General features: G+C 35.5%; 2 protein-coding genes across 2 annotated transcripts in view; one reads left to right on the top strand and one right to left on the bottom strand.

The window, feature by feature from the left end:
* The window catches only part of LOC121419232 (spastin-like), a 56,529-nt gene extending 43,484 nt beyond the window's left edge, over window positions 1-13,045 (bottom strand). The window contains exons 1-3 of the mRNA XM_041613602.1: window positions 12,409-13,045; window positions 8,628-8,714; window positions 1,113-1,199 (exon numbers count right to left, since the gene is read on the bottom strand). Coding sequence (XP_041469536.1) covers window positions 1,113-1,199; window positions 8,628-8,714; window positions 12,409-12,868 — 634 coding nt within the window. The 5' untranslated portion in view covers window positions 12,869-13,045. The remainder of the gene's footprint in view (window positions 1-1,112; window positions 1,200-8,627; window positions 8,715-12,408) is intronic.
* A 2,495-nt stretch (window positions 13,046-15,540) lies between these two features.
* Window positions 15,541-20,276, top strand: LOC121419233 (sphingomyelinase C-like). The gene is made up of 3 exons (XM_041613603.1): window positions 15,541-15,892; window positions 18,342-18,389; window positions 18,832-20,276. Exons 1-3 carry the CDS (start codon window positions 15,760-15,762, stop codon window positions 20,130-20,132), a joined length of 1,482 nt encoding a protein of 493 aa, XP_041469537.1. The 5' UTR covers window positions 15,541-15,759; the 3' UTR covers window positions 20,133-20,276.
* Window positions 20,277-21,108: the final 832 nt, after the last annotated feature.

A 21,108-nucleotide genomic window follows, 5' to 3' on the forward strand; every position in this document is an offset into this window, starting at 1 on the left:
CCTGAGTTCACAAAGGAGATTTCCGCCTGAATGTGGTCCAATATATTTGTGTTTAATTTTTAAGGCTGATTAAAAAATGTCTCTACCGAACTTCAAACTACTTGTCAAAGTATCACTCACACGCATGCACAAAATACCACTGGCCCAAAATAGTTAGAAGACATTGAAGAAATTGAAAGGTATAGGATATGAACATCTGATATTACATTTGAACTAAAACTTTTTTCCAAAAAAACATTGTCTCTATGAAGCAAATCAAGACCTTAAATTGAAAGTCAGAAAGTATCACCACCAAGACCGTGTGGTCTTTATTGGAATTGACCTGTGGGACCTTGAACTGATTGGTTATGAAGATAATACAATCTCCCCATCATGAATCACTACACATGGGACTAAAGGGTAAAAAAAGATGATTTATCACCCCTATACATGTAAATCATCTATCTAATTGAGTCATACAGAGCAGACAATTGACCGAATGTGCAACTTTTTGGCCTCATTATTTGCTACCTGATAAAATAGATAAATCACTCTTGTTGATGATGATTCATTACATTAACTTAAAAGTATTGAACATGTTTAAAAACATTAAAAGATTAGATGAAGGACTTTTTGAAAATAATCATAAGGAAAAAGATCTCTAATCCAAAAGATAGTTCAAGCCTTTCCTACAGCAATCCACATTTTTACAGAAACATAATGCCAACACAGACAGCATACTCATACACACTTCAGTCTATCCATTAAAATCTACTGGAAATCTCACTCAACTGTTAGTTTTGTTTTTATTTATTGTTATTCCTTGGTAGTCTAATGACATCATATTCCACTTGCTGGTGAAAGTGAGCATACCCCTCAAGGCTAATGAAATCATATAATCCTGTCACATAATACATAGGGTATTAGTAACGTTAACAAGACTTTTAAAGAGCCATCTCATTGATTTGGTTTCTGATCTGATGCAAATTTGATCTTCTTAACTTGAATGGTAGGTTGTTTACTGCACTGTGCAAATATACAACTATACAAGAGTTGAAAATGTTGAATTTTCATCTCTTTACTTTTTTTCATAACAGGTTAACACTAATACATTAATCATGAGTTCTACTTACTTATTAAGATGTTCAATCTTTCCTTTGCCATCGTAAGGTTTTTCTTCATCTTTTCTTGTATTTTACGGGCTTTCTCCCATTCTATTCCTGGATAAAAGATATGAAAATAGATGTAAGAATAAAATTTAACAAAACTCAATACAGGTTGTACCAAAAAACTCCAAAGAGTGAAGTGACTTCAGGTAAAATTTATGTTAAGTGGTAACACCCAATCAAAGAATATAGAACATTGTGCTCAACTTCATTCATTGGAAAAACTAAGAGAACACAACTCTGCAATAACACAATCTAATCTATCTGTTATCGACTCCAGAAAATCAATATGTAAATGTATTTTAATGGATCATAAAGTCTAATGCAATAAAATTAAATGATTAAAAAGTGATTTATCTCACTTTCATTAAAATCTTAAGCAGACAAATGAAATTTCTACCTTTAGTCCCTTAACAAAGAAAAGATTTTATTATTTACAAATATAATAAATGTAAAAACTTTCATCATAATACACATATTCAACAACGAAGAAAAATCCATTGGTGAAAATGTAAAGAAATGGGAATGGGAAGGATCCTGACATATATTACAAATGACACAAAGATGGAGGTATCTCATTTAAAGGATTTAGGTTATTCATCAATAGATAATGGGAACTTGGGAAGGCATTACTAACGGGTTCAATCTATACCTAGCCCAAGGCTAGAATTCATTGATCCTGTAACAATCCTCATCATGGTTTGATCAGGGATGTATTCCACCAGTTACAGAAGATGAAGAGTAGAAGAGATGATGACATGATGGTGGGAGAAATGAAGCGAACATGGGAGGGGAGGATGAAGAAAATATGGATACAACTCACAATGTGAAAATAATACCAGCTAACAAAGGAATAGACGGTAAAATGAATATGAATATAAAATTCGTATCTGAGTTAAGCAACCACAAAACACAATTAAGGAGGTTGGTTCTTTCAAATTGTTTACTAATACTTCTTGTTTTAGGGTGTATTTTTGTTCTTTGTCATCAGCATAAGCAAACAAGATTATTTCAAGCTACAATATACACATGAATTTGCTCACAGGATCACAGATGTTCCTTCTACTATGCCCATTTGCCACCTTCTCATTAAAAGCTGAATCTGGACTGGAGTAAATATTCAATGAACTACAGCTCCTTCTAGCAGAAATTACATAATTTAATTGTTCAATCATAAATGCATGGTCTATGATGAATAAAAAGACTAACCTCTTGATTGGCATCCGTACAAAGCTTTCAAACTGGTCAAAAATAGGCTTCATCATGAATATTCATAATAACCTGAGCTTACGTGAGTCATACTGGCGACACTATAGCTCTTACATGGGAAAACAATGCTAGAGGGGCCATCGAAGGCGACGAGACTTGGGTAAGATCATGTGACCAGTGTGCTGATACTACCACCTGTAGGTTTACCCTTCCTCTCTTTACCATCTATTCCCCCTCCTCCTCCTCAACCTTTCATTTTCCATTCTCGTCACGAAAGAAGCAGTCCTCAAGCTCAAAGACCAGTATTCCCCAAGGAACAACATCCTCTCCCGAAAACCTATGGGCACCTCTTCAATTACTTAATCACACCCTTTCTCTTGGACCATTCTTTTCCATCTTCTTCTTAGAAGTATATGAAGAGCATGACAATTACATGGCAACCTGCAATATGATAGGACACCATGCCCAAAGACTAATCCATTTTACAGAGATCAACCATGTTTGAAAGTTCCATACTGGTCTCTCTCTCATCTCTATTCTGTCCTGTTTGTTTTCTATGAACCTCTCTTCAACAGCTCTTTCTCTATCTCTTGTGGTGTTGTTTATAACCCTGTCTATTTTTCCCCATTTTATTACTTATTATCTTTTGCAGCATGATGGAAGTAAAAATATTATTGACTATGGGGAAAATAGTAAATAGAACTACAAGAAAAGATGAAATGGAGTAGGATAAAAAAGGGAAAAGAAAAAGGGAAAATGAGGATTTGAACTAGTCGGTGACTTTAGTGAATTCAAAATTTAATCAGAATTCAAGACCACCTCACCAAAAGTCGAATCCTGTTTGAGATTTCATTCATTCACACAGTTTCATCGATCCCCCAGAGTTTCGTCAGTGGTGCAAGGAGAAATCAATATTTGGGTCGGCTTTTCAGCAACGATGCGTTCATTACGCCATCGTGTCAACCATGAAGGTTACGATAAATCCACGAAAGGCAGAATGAAAGGTGTAAAACTGAATCATTCATGAGTGAATATATGAATCTCAATCACACTTCTCACCCAGTGGGTTATACCATATAGAGCCCATCTCCTGCAATTCTTCAACAATAATCTCACATTGCAAGAAATGTATCCACATTATGCTGCACTCAACCCAGGTGAGGTGATACACAGGCATTGTCATTAAGGGTGTGTTCAATGTCTATTTCCAAATTTTAATGGCAACATGAATCATGATCGAAAACTTGATTACAAAAAGCGGATATAATGAGAAACAAAGGGTGTGTTCAATTTCCTCCATTCTCAGTCGAAAAAGTAATCATCTTTCAAATCATAATTTAGAGAAAAATTTTAACGTAAAAAAAGATGAGTTTGTAAACGTGATAAGCTTAGATTTTACGACTGTCAGCATCACAAATGCAACATTGAACACAGTTAAGTTTTGAAACATCTTTAAATTCGCTCTCACAGTGGGAGTCTGCATTAACAGGTGCCAATATTGCCTTTATTGTGATGGGTCAAACTGTGCACTACAGCTGCGCTCACCACGAAAGTAGGCAATTTAAAGACGGTCAATTACAAATAATCAGCTATATATTTTTGACAATTAACAGTGCACCACTGATTGTGTTTGTGTTCTGTGTTTTGTAATCTGAGTTTTCAAACATGATTCATGCTGCTGTTTAAGTTTGAAAATCAACATTGAACACACCCTGATACTTCAGTCACAATTGCTCTACGGTGGCCATACAGCGAGTCGGAAACAGCCTTTTATTCATTTTAATTCAAATCATCTATATGTAGCTTTTACAAAAAATGTTAAAACTGCTGTTTTCAACTCACCGTACAGCTGCCGTAGAGTAAATATGACTGAGGTATAATTTTATCTTAAGACATCTAAGCCACAGTAAAATTTGGGACATTTATTTGCTAGTTTTCTGTGATGCTGGTTTTTTACAGTTTTAAAACATATTGCACAAGAAATGGATTCTATTTCAATAAAAATATAAACCTTGATGATATTTTCTTTGCATGTCTGTCATGGACTATATATCTTTTTACTATATTAGTTACAGAATTTTAAACAAGAAGTAAGAAATTACCACATTGATTGAAACACCAGGAAATAGGTGCACATGGCCTCGCATACAAACACAGCATTTATTGATTTTACAAGCGAGAAGTTTCACTTAACCATCTCATTAACATTCACAGTCATGCAGCCATAATGTTGTGATGAATGGATGGGTTAATGGCAATCATGTGAAGCTAATGTACTGCTAATGTGTAGCTATCAGACAGGCACAATACCATCTCCCCTTACCCTCATCAATGTTCCCTGGAGATAAGATCTACTCTCATAAAAAAGCTGTCACTCAATTTTTGAGGCACAATTTCTTGATTGAAGAGATAATGTAGCAGCAAAGTAATGTTTAATTCAAACCCCACTCATATCCTGCACAGCATGATTTTTGTTAAATTGTATACTCAGTATAGATATACATGTATTTAAAAAGACAACTATTCTGAGGGTGGACCATAGGACTTTAAAGGGGAATGAAACCTTTGGAACAAATAGGCTTGTGTAGAAACAGAAAAATAAAAAAATAAGAACAAAGAAAGTTTGAGAAAAATCGGACAAATAATGAGAAAGTTATGAGCATTTGAATATTGCGATCACTAATGCTATGGAGATAGCAAATTGGCAATGCGACAAAGATGTGTGATGTCACTTGTGAACAACTCTCCCCATTACTTTAGTATATATTTCACTTGAATTGCCTCTTTTATCACATCTATCCATAGATCATGTGTTCTTTCTACATGAGGGCATGTAATACATATTTTTTAAGAATACATCATGGATAGAGAGTTTGTATCATAAAAAAAAGCAAAAAGAGACATTTTTAGGGTATTTTATAGTCCACCGAAGGGAAAGTTGTTCATCAGTGACCTCACATCCTTGTCGCATTGCCAATGGGAGGATCTCCATAGCATTAGTGATTGCAATATTCAAATGCTCATAACTTTCTCATTATTTGTCCGATTTTTCTCAAACTTTTGTTGATCTGTTTCTTTGATTTTTCTGTTTTCACACAAGCTATCTTGTTCCAATGGTTTCATTCTCCTTTAATGTTCAGGAATCAATGATCTTTTTTTCCATATTTTTTCTCGTGGTCATAAGTACCTGACATGATTGGAATAGAATGCACCCCCCCATATTTTTCATCACCAGTGTACTGTAATTGAGTAAATTTGTTTTGAAGTATTTTTCAGAAGTGTCTCATGGAGAAATCCATGCAGTGACTTGCAAAACTCTACTGCAAATGAAAAGTCATGTTGGAATATCATACTGATCACACTATCTAAACAGTGGCAAATTTTCCTTCAGAATAATTTTGAGGGATAAATATTGAGTTCTTTGGCCAATTCTTAACATTTTTCTCAACTTGGTTGATGCTGTCATCAATTAACAACTGATTTTGATTGATAACGTTTTGGTATTACATTTGTTTGATTGTTCTCTCTTTAACTAAATCAGCTTGCTGTCGAGGTATACTTTAGCTATCACAAAGAAATGAGGGGTATGTTCGTTTCCGACACCGTCTAAAAAATTTTCACAGGATATTGATATCTGAATTAAAACCATTTCCTTCGGGACTGTACCTTCAGGAAATAAGTACTAATACAATCACCTCAACTCCTCACAGTCAAGTAGAAGCTCATGGTCAAAACAGGGTGTGTCCAACATATTTAACTAAAGCTTGTTTATGATCTTTTCTTAAATAAGTCTTAGTTTGTACAGACCAAGATTGTTATACTGTGTTAGCCGATAGCTAATATTACTTCTATTTCAAATTGCATATCGGTGAAAATTTGATAATGATTCACAAGAGAATAATGGACATACATGTCTTAAACAATTTTGACTTAATCCATTCCACTCATAACTGTAGTAGAAAGTTGTTGAAATCTGAACAAATCAAAGCCATTCTTTGAATCTTTAAAGTGGCCATAACTGCCAAAGTGGATTCTGAACTGGTCAATTGACCGGTACGCCTTGATGACAGAGTTGGTCACTGGTCACTGCGTAGGGATGCTTGGGGTGGAAATGGAGCAGAAATGATGGGTGAGTTGATCAATTATTCATAAGGACAGTGCTACAACCATGATAAGAGCTATAAATATCATTCATATCACGCCTGGGGCCTTTCTTCAGAATATAAGATGAGCAAGGCATGTATACCTTAATGGATGGAGCTACTAAGATGACTTAATAGATGCAGGGAGAGAAATACAGATAATATGGAAAGAACATGTTCGAACAAGGGGGGGGGTAGAGAGGGATGGAGTGAGGGAGAGAATCATGTATCATCATATATTTCATCGGCGTTCATCCAAACCGTTTTATCAGCCAATTTTGGATTGAGAAAATGATTTTGAGATTTTTACAGAAAATGAAATTACAAGTCCTATTCTATACCTAATAAATATCTAGGCAGCAATTTATTAAACATTTTCGAAGATATCTGGAGATTTTCACGGTGATGCCATAGAATTTTGTTATAAAAATCGTAAATCCTATTGGAAACCTGTACCGTAGTAAAGCAAACAACAAATGCAGACATTGAATATGCAAATGCGTGGTCAGAAAAACGTTCGTATCTGCACTTTGTTGCAAGCATGTAGCTCTTTTGCGACATATTTTCTTTGATTCTTGGTTTTAAATAAAGATACCATTGTCAAACAATCGTCTTGGTCTTTCCAACCATGTATTTTTCTAGCAATGAAAATGTTGTAAGGCTGGGGAACTAAGTGTGAAAATTATAGCAAACTTTGAATCATATTTCCTCTGAAATGGCTTAGACCACCAATGATTTGTCCTCCATCATATAGAATTGAAGGTTTAAAGAGTGATAAAAATCAAAATGAGCAAAACAATTCTTAAGGCAAAATGCAGGGAGGGGGGGGGGTAACTGATAGAATCATACAATATGAAGTGTCATAGAGAACACATTTTCTTTTAATCAAACTAGATCAAGAGACGGAATCAATGGTGACCTCATTCCTTGAAAGCATCAAACTAACAGCTTCACTGGTAACATCAGGGAACATAGAATGTGCCTATTGTTTTGAGATATTTATTTAGTTAAAAAAATAACTTAAAAATCATCAGAAATGTATTAGGATTTGACAATCAAAATAGTACCCCCCAAAAAAAAGTACTCATTTTAAAGTGTTACTAGTCTTATAGTCAAATATATTAGCATCTCTAGCCTGATTAAATTTGTTATTTCCTTTCATTCATAAAACAACAACTGACTGCTATGCTTACCTACAAGGATTACTCATAGCTTGATTGAATTGTAGGTTTCTTATTTGATATTGATTGATGACTAGTATTTAAGTATACACCTTCACAGCTGGGGACCACTTCATCATTTCTTGCCAATCAACATCACTTTCCTTGAAAGACATATACTCATTTTTCTTTTTTTAACTTGGCAGCATTTTGATTGATTGATTGACTAAATTTGTAAGGAAGCTAATTTGTTTACAATTATCTTGTCTTACACATTTCAGTACATCAATAATCATATAGAAAGGAATAATATAATTTGGAAGACCTTGATGACTGACCCTCTTTCTCAAAGTTAAGCAGTAACTTTCATTAGACAACATCAAAATCAAATATTTCCTTCTCATTAAGATGTCAGAGATACATCATGTTGTTTATTTGCTCCCCCCAAAAAAATCAATCGTACATGTCAAGGTTTTAAATGTCAGATATTGACAAATTTTACAGTGTATTTGCAATTTCCTGTTTCTTCTTGAATCTATCCCTTCCGCACCAAACAAGTCAACATCTATTTCTCCATCAATCCCACTTCCCTTCCTCTACCATTCTAAAAAACACTCATTCCTATCTCAAATGTTACCTGAGAGTCAGATTCAATGTACTCTCTGGATTGGGTAATTGGAAAGAGAAGTAGCAGGGAGCATGCGGCTTTCTTTTCCACTGATGATAGTTAATGTGAAGCCAGTTTTGGAAAAGGTCAACATTTATCTTCTGTCCTCAAAGTTTATTTTTGCATGGAACAGATCCACAGTTGTGCATATCATTGTAGATAGGTAAAAATGATTACAGAACTGTGTGTCACATTCAACACAGCAAATAAAAAAGATACTGAAACCTCAAGCAAGAATCTTTGCAATATATTATCCAGGAGAAAACTAATTTTGTTCTTATTTACTGCTAAATTCACACTTTACCTGGTTTACTGCAGTCCACAGCAATACCCTTCTCGAGCTCATCAACTCCCTTCCTATAGTACTCAATTGCTTGACGTTTATTACCACCTGTATTTAAAGATAAAGGAGATAAGGTGTAGGAAACTGTAAACCATCTACATGTACTTGTATGAGCAAAAGTATTTGGTGATACACATTACTATTATATAGACAGACATATTCGTGAGATTAGGCCTATCGGATATCCCTCTTGCAGCTCAAAAAATAATATGGAAATTACAAAATATATATACATTAATACATTTGCATTTTTTATGAGAGTGAGGAAAATATTATAATAATTTTCTCCTCATTGTCATGTGAAACAAAGTTTTATTCCTTCCTGAACATGTGGAATAACCATTGCTTTAACATTTTATGGTTCAATCAGGAGTGCCCTTAATGTCAAATCTGTAAAGTTTGAAATAAATTGTATCATTCAAATGATAAAAAAACAAAGAAAAAGTCAGTGAGTGACATAATCGACTCTCACATTTGCATATCATTGAGTTGTGCATGCGAATGTTTAGGGAAAAATATGCAAAAAGTGTCGAAACTTTCTGGATTTACATCTAATTTTGATGAATTCATTTCTATGCTTGTTTTATACTGTATTGATTCAAATCAAATTATTTCTGGGGTGGACTTGACCTTTTAAATTTAACCTGCACTAAAACTAGGCAGTAATCAAATCTGGGGTAAATAAAGTACATGTATTATAAAAAAAAATTAGGTACACGGATGCATTGATACATGAAAAAAATATCAAAATATGCATTAAGACCTTAATATCCTCTTACTGCCCCCCCCTTCAAAATAGAAAAAAAGACACAAGCGTACTTTTGGTACTAGTATTTACCACTACAGAATACATCAATCAATTAAATGGAAGCTATGGTTCAACGGAGCAAATTTGATTTATTATCAATTTGCAAAGCTTATGTACTGCAGCATATAGAAAAAACATACAGCTGCTTCAATGCATCTCCAATCTCCTCTGTCCTGAATGCTAATAGTATGTTGGTTTTAATAACACAGGGTATATCATGATGGACAAAAATATTGTATGTCATTTACCAACCATTCAAGGCACATGTGCAAGATGATTGAAAGGAAGTAGAAAAAAAAAATTAATTTATCGCCTAGAAGTAACTAGTCCTATATATACAGACATATATGATACAAATTCATTCCCCTTCCCCCCCACCAAAAACAAAAAGGATTAAATATATATATACCCTGGTCATGGGCACACGCTGTATGAACCTCATCCACGGGGGGGGGGAGGAGGGTGGGGGGTTGGTAGTCAAATACATTGCTGTACACACAGGTGACCAAATAATTTCCAAGCACCCCCAAACAAGTTTATCTCTGTGTGCATTAGTACCCCCTAAACAAGTTTTTCGCGGGTTTTATTTACACATTTTTTCCCCTTAACAACTTTCCGCCAAAATAAGACCTCAGGGAAAAAGCTTAGGGAAAAACATACCCTAGCCACGTTTGGCTAGTCTTAACAAAAAAGCTTTTATATGTTTGACCTCGCAATTGACTATTGACCAGTCTTTCAAGACCACCCTTTTTCTTGAAAATCTTTTTTTTTATACCCTTAATGAGTCCACGACTCCACACGCAGACTGCATCCAAAACTGAAAAAAAAACACCCCTCTAAATACGTTTTTTTTACGCTTGTATACAGAAATATATTTGACTGCCCCCCCCCGGGCTCATCCACTCCATGTGGAGCATTCACACTTGTAATAATTCTCAAACTAGGCATGCTCCATGTACACTGGCTTTTGCATCCTTTCAGAAAAACATTAGTCAGTGTCTGGAGAGGACCATACACTAAGCAACAAACTGAATGTGTTTTACTAATGCCAATTCATATTGTAATAACACCAATGCATGTTTAACAACATAGATTTAACACGAGTGTTAAATGCTTGGTGTGGTTCTCTGAGAAAACTGGTGGTGTAGTAGAAAATACCACTATTTTTTTTAGTATACAGGCGTAAGGTGGTACTGTACTTTGTGAAAAGTCTGTGTGAAGAACACCTGTGTGTTTTCCTTTATCATCAAAACACCACACTAATATTGGTAGTTTGGTTGTATTTTTCTTCAGAAAATTTGCAGAAATTCTTAAAGGCTACTCTCATTTCTGTGGGATGTAAATTGTTGGTGGCACATCGATTTATACACCTCATGTAGACAGTACATGTATCAACTTAATACATGCCATAAAAAAAATGTTACCCGCTATACAATAGCTTACCAAGCATCAATCACAATGCTATATTAGGCAACATTCTTCTTCTGGATCAGCTTTCATGTGGGGGGGGGTGCTCAAATCATATTTTGACCTGGGAGTGCCTCACAAATCCCTGAAATGAGGGTCTAAAAAACTCACTACACAATGTATACAAGGTCATGAGGCATGAATTATCACAGATGATACATGTACATCATACATCTCTACTCTACAGGTCCCCTTTTCCTCACTATTTCATTCAGAAAGAAATACCTCCTCACTGAGCAACTTCCAAGGAAGCTCTGAGATTTGTGATTTCAAACTATGTGTTTTTTAACATCTTTAAAGTGAATTGAATTCAATCTGATTATTAATTATCAAAAAATATGCAAAATTAAAAAAATTACAAACATTACAAAGTATAGAGATGAAACATTATACAAATGACCCATCATACTTAAAGATAAATGCAAAATACTTGGTTTATATATACATATTAGGAAAATTGGATGCCCATGGAAGCAGTATGCTTGTAAGCCTGTAAGGTTGTGTCACCAAGAAGTCACTGCATAATCAAGCATGATGAAATAGAATTCTGGTAAATGTATCACTTCTTACCTTGTAATGAATTAAACTCTACATTCTAATAAATATTCAGTCATGTGAATATTTTACACTTGCTCAAGATTTAACGATCAAATTTTACAAAATATTGTTCTTTCATTTTTCATTGATTCGACCAAAAAAGTGGTAGGGGTGTCCCGCTGGTGAGGCAAAAAACGGGGGCCTTGGAGCGGGCTCTCTAAAAATAAGGGTCCTCGGAACGGGCTTCGGAACTACAAATCTTTGTGAAAACGGGGGTCCTTGGAACGGATCTCCGGCGTGTGAGTGCGTATATATGCATCCCTATGGAACGGGCAATCGTGCACTATGCAGCTAGCGCGGCCTCCGCCATGTGCGCTCGCGCTGAGGCGATGGTCGAAAAGCGCTCTACGGCCGCTTTTCACCAAAATTGCAGCTCCTTGTAGCAGATCAATGCGATCTGAACGGCGTAACGAAAAATATGCGACGCTTTGGAGCGGATTTCTTTCTTCTTTTTTCTCGATAAGAAGAAAATGCTATGCCTTGGAGCGGCTTTGTTCTTTTTCTCAAGACCAAAAATGCTATGCATTGGAACAGAAATTTGAGTGTAAAAATGGGGGTCCCCTCCGCGGCACATATCCACTATGCGTTATATACTGAGTGCCCCCCCCTGGGACCTAAGCAATCATTGAATACAAAATTGTGTTTCAACATTATCCTAACCAATGAATAATGCCCTCAGTAAACAGGTATCGGTACCGAAATCTCACAGCTGCAATGCGGGCGAGACAAAAAAAAACTTTTTTACTATTATACATCTTTCATACATGCAGATTACAGCAACATACATGCACTTGCTGGAAAACACCCTTCTACCCACTGTTAAAAAAAAATCTTGCACTTTTACTTTCATTGATTGATTCACACACACACCTTTATCTTCCTCGTCTATTTTTAGAGCTTTAGTTAAATACTCAAATGCTCTTTTATGATGTTGTTTCTGCTTTGATAACTGTGGATCAAGCTTAGTTCCATTAGATGTTGGATTGGAAGACGATGAAGGATTAATTGTTACTCCAGTCATAGCATTCCCATTATCCTCCATGTCGTTTTTCAGAGGACCATAACCCGTCTTGCTGCTGTCGACCATGCCGAAACTCTCCCGTCCACTGACTCGAGAAACAGCCTCAGTTATGAGAATCCACAGCTGGAACACAATAAAACGAAGTAAGCTGAACAGTAAAAGCACTGGATAGCTGGCCCACTGGAAATTCCTTCTGTGAATGGACTGTGGACCTTCTGTTTTGGGCTCCTTTTTATCGCCGGGAGTTTTTGGGCGAATTTTCCGGGGCATGGGCGGCCGAAACCGATGCCCCTGTGCAGTACAAATCATTCAAAAACACGTAGGGTCACGAGATTTACTATGACGTTATATCCAAGTTTAGAAGATACCGTAGACATAATACAGCCATCCGGTTTGTTTACATCCTCACACAATACAGCGTTCACATGCACAGCACAGTATACATATCCACAGAGTCGAGGTGCTTCTTTGATCACGGCAAATTACGAAATAACTCGACTGCAGAATTTCGGTCTCGCCAGTACCAGCATCGTTTAGTGATCCCTATCCTGGTTGGATGCTACACATGTACGGGATGCACTCATCGCAATTCATGAGACATCCGTTGGCCAGTTAACTTTCTTCCTGTAATATACCTCCTTGCTTTCAGTAACTTCCTGATTTGTAAGATTTATTTTGTTTTTCCAAACAGTCTACAGACACTAGACAGATATTATTACCAGAATAACACTTGACTTATACTTATAGACAGAGTACCTAGGGAGGGTGGGGGCGGGCAGCGACAGGGGAGTAGACTGCCCCCCCTGACGAGTAACAACCCATGCAAGGGACATATCCCTGACGAGCAAACAAAGATGTTCAACAGTAAATAAGCCAGGCTCAGGAAAGAGATCCTCCTGTCCGTAACTCATGTCTCCTTTTCTTCATATTTTTTGAAGGCCCATCTTTTTAGGACATTGCGACACTTTCGATCCTTTATTCTTTTTATTTATTTAAACAAAATATATATCATTGCTAATATAAAATTATTCATTTTTGAAAGGGTTTCCTGTGCATGGTGATTCAATTTGAAAGTGGAAGCATGCACTGCCCATTTCAAATGAAATAAAAGTTTTGTCTCAACATTATAATCGATGTCTGTTAAAAATCTTCAATCGTACAACTATTTGATTGGAAATCTCAATATTATGCCTGATCGATGTTTCAATATTTGATTTCTATTGGTCTCCAGAACCACAGTGTTTATTTTCCATTTTAAGGAATGTCAGAGAAAATACTCATTTAGATAGATCCTTACCCCTTTTACTACACTGTAAAAAAAAATCAGTTGAAATTACACAATAAAATTGTTACGACAGATTGCCTATATTTTTTCAAGTATTTATGAGTTTGGCAGTTTTAAGTAAACTTTACTTATTTTCTGTGCATCCATTTTACTCAAAAAAATAAATTACAATAACTTGATTCAATTAAGTAAAACAATCACTAAAATATTTGAAAAATCAAGTGGGCTGGACTTTCGTTATTCGAAAGTCCGCTCCCCATCGTCACACTTTCACTTCGGTAGCATCATATTCATCTTAGACATCTTTTATCCAAATACTAGACTTTGTGCATTTTCACTTACCTGTTACATGTAGATGTTGTTTTGTTGTTTGTTGAAAATTAATGGCGACCAGTCATATTTGACTATTACCGCCAACTCGTTAGGCCAACTATTATTTTCTTTTTTTTTTCTTCGACGTGTCTTTAAAAATCGTTCCTCTCCTTTTTTTTCTTTTTATTATTATTATTATTATTATAAAGTCAAGACTATCGTATCTTACAGGTTACCGCATGATCCCGTCCTTTGACACCGTCCAGACATCATCCTGTCTCTCCGGTGTAGACAGGGGGCTCCCTTTGGGATACTCAATATAGACTTGAAACTCGAAAAATATACTTATATTTTTCAATTAACGCCTTATTTAAATAATGCATGAATATTAGACATGTTAGAGCAAGTAAATATTTGTTTTTTTTATAACTGTCTTATCTATTTGTGTTTGATTTTTTTCGGATAAGGGTGTGCTAACTATTTAATTCTTTTGTTGAATCAAAGAAAGAGTCATTTAGCAGAAAATTTTAGATGTCTTTTTAGGTTTTCGGAAAATGATTATATTGTTCTCACTGTTTTATTTGTAAGAATGAAACGATCGCGTATAAATATCAGACCTCTTTGCCTGAACCACAAAATGGCATTCCACGTGTTCAGGGAGCAATGAAACTTCATTTTACATGACAATGACGAGAAAAAATCAAAATATTCCATATTTCATTTAATAAAATACAAAAGAAATAGTGAGTGAGTGATGCCATCAGTTCCCTCATTTGCATACTGACCGAGATGTGCATATAAATGTTTTGTGAAATGAAGTGAAACTTTAAAATGTCATAACTTTCTTATGTTACATCCGATTTTGATGAATTTTTCAGTGTTATGCTTGTTGAATTTTCTCTTTTTATTCAAATCAAGTTTTTGTTGGGGTGGAATTGTCCTTTAAGTTTTGCTTAATTTCACAAAACAATATATGCGCAATCCTGATCTGTATGCGAATAAGGGGACCGATGACATCACCCACTCACTATTTCTTTTGTATTTTGTTGTATGAAATATAAAATGTTTTAATTTTATCCTCATTGTCATAAATTATGAAACAGAGTTTTATTTCTTCCCGAACACGTGAAATTACTATTGTGTAACATTCAGTGTTTCAATCAAGAGGGTCCATTGTCAAATCTGGAAATACGAATGTATGCGGGAAAGACTGTATAATTCAAACAATATAAAAAAAGTGAGTGAGGGACATCATCGACTCTCTCATTTTTATATCACTGCATATGAGTTGTGAATTTAACTGTTTTGTGAAAAATAAGCAAAGTATTTAATGTCAAAACTTTCTTACTTTTATTCTAATTTTTAAGAAATTGTCAGTGTTATACTTGTTTGATTTTTCTGTATTGATTCAAATCAACATCTTGGATGGACTTGACCTTTAACAGTTTTTGAAGGGTATGAGCGACCCCTTTTGTTGACCTATCCTGACAACTGATAATTATGCAGATTATTTTAATCTACGATTCAAAGGATACAATATCCAAAGTTCAGAGATATTAAGTTAAGTTGTAGCTAATGAAAGATAACATAATGATATCAAAATATGAACAAGGCGTTTTCATGTTCATACTATAACAGATTGAAAACAAAAAAATATTCCAAAATGACGGTGTTCAGAAAGACTTTACTTATTACCTTCAGCTTGATCATTTCTACAATAATTCAGAGTGCAGCGGGTAAGTTTTATCTTTTTCATAATAACGTAACTATTATATATCCTGTTATCAGTTCCTTTTGCACTCCAGTGTTTTTTTTATATGTATATCGGGTTATATTTTCATACACATGCGAAAATTAATTCAAGAGTGTAGGCCTAATTTGTATATTTTTCCATTTATTTTTTTGACTCACTGATATTAGACGTTGTTTTACTCCAAATTAAGTCCAAATATCGATTGCTTCTAAGTTTAGAACCAATGATAAGCAAATCTATTCCACGAGTATTCAAACGCGTTTTATAATCACAAAAGCTCTCGTTCATTTCGCTATAGCTTTCTGCTTGAAATGATTCATCCGATTTACTTATATATACTATGTAATGACACTCTCTTTTCGATATAAACCTATTTTAATACTCATGCATGAAATTAAATTGGTTTGCATCTCCTCTATTTGCCAAAATATGTAAAACACCAAAAAATTTATTCAATCCTTGAGCGTGGATGTTTAGATTATTAAACGACTATGTAATATCCGTATACCATGCAAGTATACTGTATTTAAGAACTCTGCTTTGCCTTTTCTTTCACTCTTTTATTTTCCTTTTATCGACTGTTCTTCTCTTCGCTGGACCCCATGACAGAACAACAGTGCCATGATTGGCACAGCTGATAAGCAAGATCCAGCCAATTTAATCTGAATAGGCCTATATTTCTTTGTATTATGTAAGCCATTTGAACCATTATGTTTATGTTCAATGTTTAAATCGGAAAATAAATACTCCAACTGCTACTCTTTTTTTCTCCCTTTTTTTATGGGGGGTTGCTTTTATTGAAACCAACTTATCGCCATGATGAACTTCCTCATTCAAGCAAGCACAATTTAAAGAAGCAATCCTACATAACGTTTGTTTAACTACAGTATTTCAAACGAATATCATTATAAAAATAATTATTAAGCGATTCCTCTTTAATGATTTTCCACGCCTGTATTATTACCAACCTCAAAAAAAAAAAAAAACACTACAGTGAATAGATAGTTGTAATTTTTCTTTCTAAAAACGGAGAGGGAAGACGATTTTTTAGTTGAACATTATATTTTTGAGATGGTCCCTAGATGGTCCCTTGATATAAGCCACTTTTAAAATGTATTAATCAAATCAATTATTTATTGCAAATGAAAATACCTCAACACCAGTTGGCTTGTGTCTTTTTAGCAGGCCGATGTTGTCAATTTGCTTCGAAGGAAGTATCGTTGGGGGCGCGAGTTCACATTTCATATATTTGGGATTAGATCGTGAGAGAATTTCCTGAAGGCCTGGGGGGTCGTTTCATAAAACTGTTCGTATAAGTTAAGAGCGACTTTACGAACGACCCATTGTGCGTGTTTTTTGCACATTATCGAAATGCTTTGCAGCGGAGACATTAAGGGGGAACGAAACCTTTGGAACAAGTAGGCTTGTGTCGAAACAGAAAAATCAAAGCAAACGAACAAAGAAAGTTTGAGAAAAATTGGACAAAAAATGAGAAAGTTATTAGCATTTGAATATTGCAATCACTAATGCTATGGAGATCCTCCCATTGGCAATGCGACAAGGTTGTGTGATGTCACATGTGAACAACTTTCCCTTTATTGATTGACTATAAAATACTCCCAAAATGTCTCTCTTTGCTTCTTCTTACGGTGATACAAACTCTTTATCCAAGATGTATTCTTTAAAAATCTCTATTACATGCCCTAGAATATGCTCTACTGATAGATGTGAAAAAAGAGGCAGTTTAAGTGAAATATATACTAAAGTAATGGGGAGAGTTGTTCACAAGTGACATCACACATCTTTGTCGCATTGCCAATGTGAGGATCTCCATAGCTTTAGTGATCTCAATATTCAAATGCTCATAACTTTTTCATGATTTGTCCGATTTTTCTCAAACTTTCGTTGATCTGTTTCTTTAATTTTTCTGTTTTCACACAAGCTATCTTGTTCCAAACATGTCATTCTCCTTTAAAGAAGATTAAAAGACGCCTATCTGAAACTCCTCTTACTTACTTACTTGAAAGAAATAATATAACACAACGATAATGTACATGATATTTTTTAACCCTAACAAGACCGGGGTTTTTTTCCGGAGGAGGGGGAGAATTTTGGCGGTATAGGGCCTACACAATTTTTTGTCTGCGCTTGCAATCCACCAACCCCCCCCACACACACACACTTGAAAAATTCATGGTGCCATCACTGCCCTTTCGTGCATGAGGACTTCTTGGGGATATTTTTTAACAAAATTTAATGCGTGGCTGAAATGCCATATAAAATGCCTTACCCCTATATGTCGACACCCGTAGGTTCAGACATCACTGATCACACACGTGATCTTCTAAATTCTAACAGTGAGTAACGCCCCTGTTAAACTATGTTCTCATTTAACTCATCAATTTCAAATCTTTTATCTTTCATTCTATCAGATCAAGACTGTCAAATCCAACTGGAAGACACTCCATCGGTATGGCTTGGTAAATATCAAATATCATCTCAGTTGCTTTTCTTCACTTTTTTTAAATTCATTTCCACAACCTAATCACTTAGCTCGTCAGAAAAAAAAGAAAATAAGATAAAAACTTTCAGTAAAAAATACCTCTCCCTCTATATTCAAATATCTAAGTTTTAATTTCCTTTAGCCATATTTTCATGGATAGTTATCAAGCCAGAGATTTATAATGTACTGTAACTATGTTCTTCTCAGAAGCCGTAGTCTAGGTCCAAGGACCATTTATGCACCTCTCTCGACAGAGTGCATCACTTGCAATCTAATCTACCTTCTCTCCTGAATAATTATATAATAATATAATAGGTAGCTCACAAACTATAAGTATGTGAATCGTAACATACGCAGAATCGGGTGATCTATATTCTCTTGTTTTGTATTTATTTTTTTTTCATGTTGATTCATTTCAGGCGATGAAGATGACGTAACATACTGTGAGGCGGAACCATCTCAATGCTCTGATTTTGGTCTCGTTTTTGTCTGTGAAGACCCGTCCGGTGGTTCTCTTGAACCATGCGCTAATGGCACCAAAGTCCTGTGCTCTGTTCCAGATCCCATCCCTCTTGATGACCCAACACCGTCATCTGAAATCCGTGTGGTCATTTACAACATCTGGGAACTTCGATACCTCTATTATCAGAACGGGCAGCGAGAACGAACGTGTCGTATTCTTCATGAGCTCTTCCGTCTTCGTCAAGACATCGACGTGATTGTATTCAATGAGGCCTTTATGGGTGGGTGCTTCTCCAAGTTCAATTCTACAGTTGAGATGAGCACTCTAACTATTCGAGATATTCTGGTACAGCATGGATTCATCTACCATACCCAGACAGTTGGAGAAGTAAGGGAACTACCCAAGTTTGAGAACGGTGGTGTCTTTATTGCTTCTAGGTGGCCAATAATTTCCGAAGATGAGACAATTTACACGGAAGCGATTAAGACGACTGCAGATGCGTTGTCAGCAAAAGGCGCTAAATATGCTCGGGTTCTTAAGTCGGTAAACGGATCGAGTCGATATTACAACATCTTTGGGACCCATCTACAGGCATCAAAAGGAGTAAATGCTGACAGGGTTCGTGTAAGTCAGGCAACGGAGATGCACGATCTGGTCGTGAAATTGGCACTCTCACCAGAAGAGCCAGTAATCTATGCAGGGGATCTTAACACAAACTATTATGACAGGGAACCTAGGTCCAACACTGCCAACATCCTCAAGGCCCTTCATGCTTTGGTCCCACCGATCATTGGTGAACTCAATTACACCACGGACGGCTTACTCAATGATGCTAGAGACGGCGACAGTGCATCCTACAAGGATTATGTAATCTACCATGAAGACTACCTTCATCCATTAACAGCTTCTCAGGAAATCCTGCGTCCCAGGGCATCAGAGTTCTTTGAAGTCTGCATAGAGGCCATCACACCATTCCCTACCTATGCGGACTCTGATAGATGTCGAAAGACTCAAAATATTAGTGATCTTGCGGATCACTTTGCAGTAATTGGTGTCTACAAGTTTGATAACAAAGCGGTAACAACCGAATCAAGTGAACCCAGCACCACGAACGTCGTCACCCATGAACCTACAGAATCTGGTCAAACCACAAAATCAGATACAACCTCTTCCATAATGACTACAGATTCAGGTGTCACCAGCAGACTTTGCGTGGCTACTTTCATTTTATCGATACTCTCGGGCCTACTTTTCTAGGGATCAGTCTAGATTGGTGATTCCATTATACATCATCTACAATTATTCGATAATAGTAGTGATCAGTTAAGTCACTAGTGAATCTATCATAATTATGTAACTTCACGTGTAACTTATCGATTTCATATCTTGCTATTTTTTTCATACATACTTAAAAAAAAACAAAATTGCTTTGGGTGAGTTTTATTCAAGGTATATGTTTTTAGACGGAAAATCTAGTGGGATACTTCAATTCCTAGCTGACACTCATTAATTTACCGATATCAGTATTCCAATTCAGATGGAGGCTCCAAAAACAAATACAAAACATTTGATAATTGTATTTAAAAAATAAATTAATAAATTGGAAAGTATTTACAAAACGGCTCAATACAATTTGTGTATTTCCTCAAATAAAAAAATAGAAAACCAAAAACGTGAGTGGACTGCTAGCTCCCACCCCCATCCAAAATAAATTGGCGAATAAAAAGACAAAATAAGAGTATTCGTGTGATTCTTTATTTTACAGAAAATCTTTAAAGTTCAAACTCGATTTGTACAGTCAAGAGAAGATAAGCCGACAGTATCGAGGGTAAACAGAGTGGAGATTATACAGGGGTAAATCAAAGAGAGAAAGAGAGGGGACAGACAGAGAGACAAAGAGAGTCAGAAATGAAAATAAACAAACAATAAAAGAAAGAGAGAAATTGGATTGGCATGAGAGATTGGAGGATATTAAAAAAGGAAATGTGATATGATTTACAGCGTTAACTACTATTTCAAAGATAGTTTTTTTTGCATCTTTGTATTCGTCGAAGTAGTGTTTGTTGATGTACTTCTGTTGCAAAAGAAAAAATGCAAAAAATCAAAGATTGATTAAAATGTAAAGATAAAAAGTAGTACGAATATGTACTGGAGTGAAGCAATATCACACCGTAACTTAAGTATACCATCTGAGATAGAACTTGCATGGACATTCAATCAAAATGGACTGTTG

This window comes from Lytechinus variegatus, chromosome 7 (assembly GCF_018143015.1).
Source record: "Lytechinus variegatus isolate NC3 chromosome 7, Lvar_3.0, whole genome shotgun sequence".
NCBI classification, from domain to species: Eukaryota; Metazoa; Echinodermata; class Echinoidea; order Temnopleuroida; family Toxopneustidae; genus Lytechinus; species Lytechinus variegatus.

What these genes read in the sequence shown, in the direction of transcription:
- LOC121419233 (XM_041613603.1), top strand. Translation starts at nt 15,760, where the DNA reads ATGAACAAGGCGTTTTCATGTTCATACTATAACAGATTGAAAACAAAA. An exon ending in AATAATTCAGAGTGCAGCGG is followed by an intron (nt 15,893 to 18,341) that starts GTAAGTTTTATC and finishes TCATTCTATCAG; the next exon opens with ATCAAGACTGTCAAATCCAA. An exon ending in CACTCCATCGGTATGGCTTG is followed by an intron (nt 18,390 to 18,831) that starts GTAAATATCAAA and finishes GATTCATTTCAG; the next exon opens with GCGATGAAGATGACGTAACA.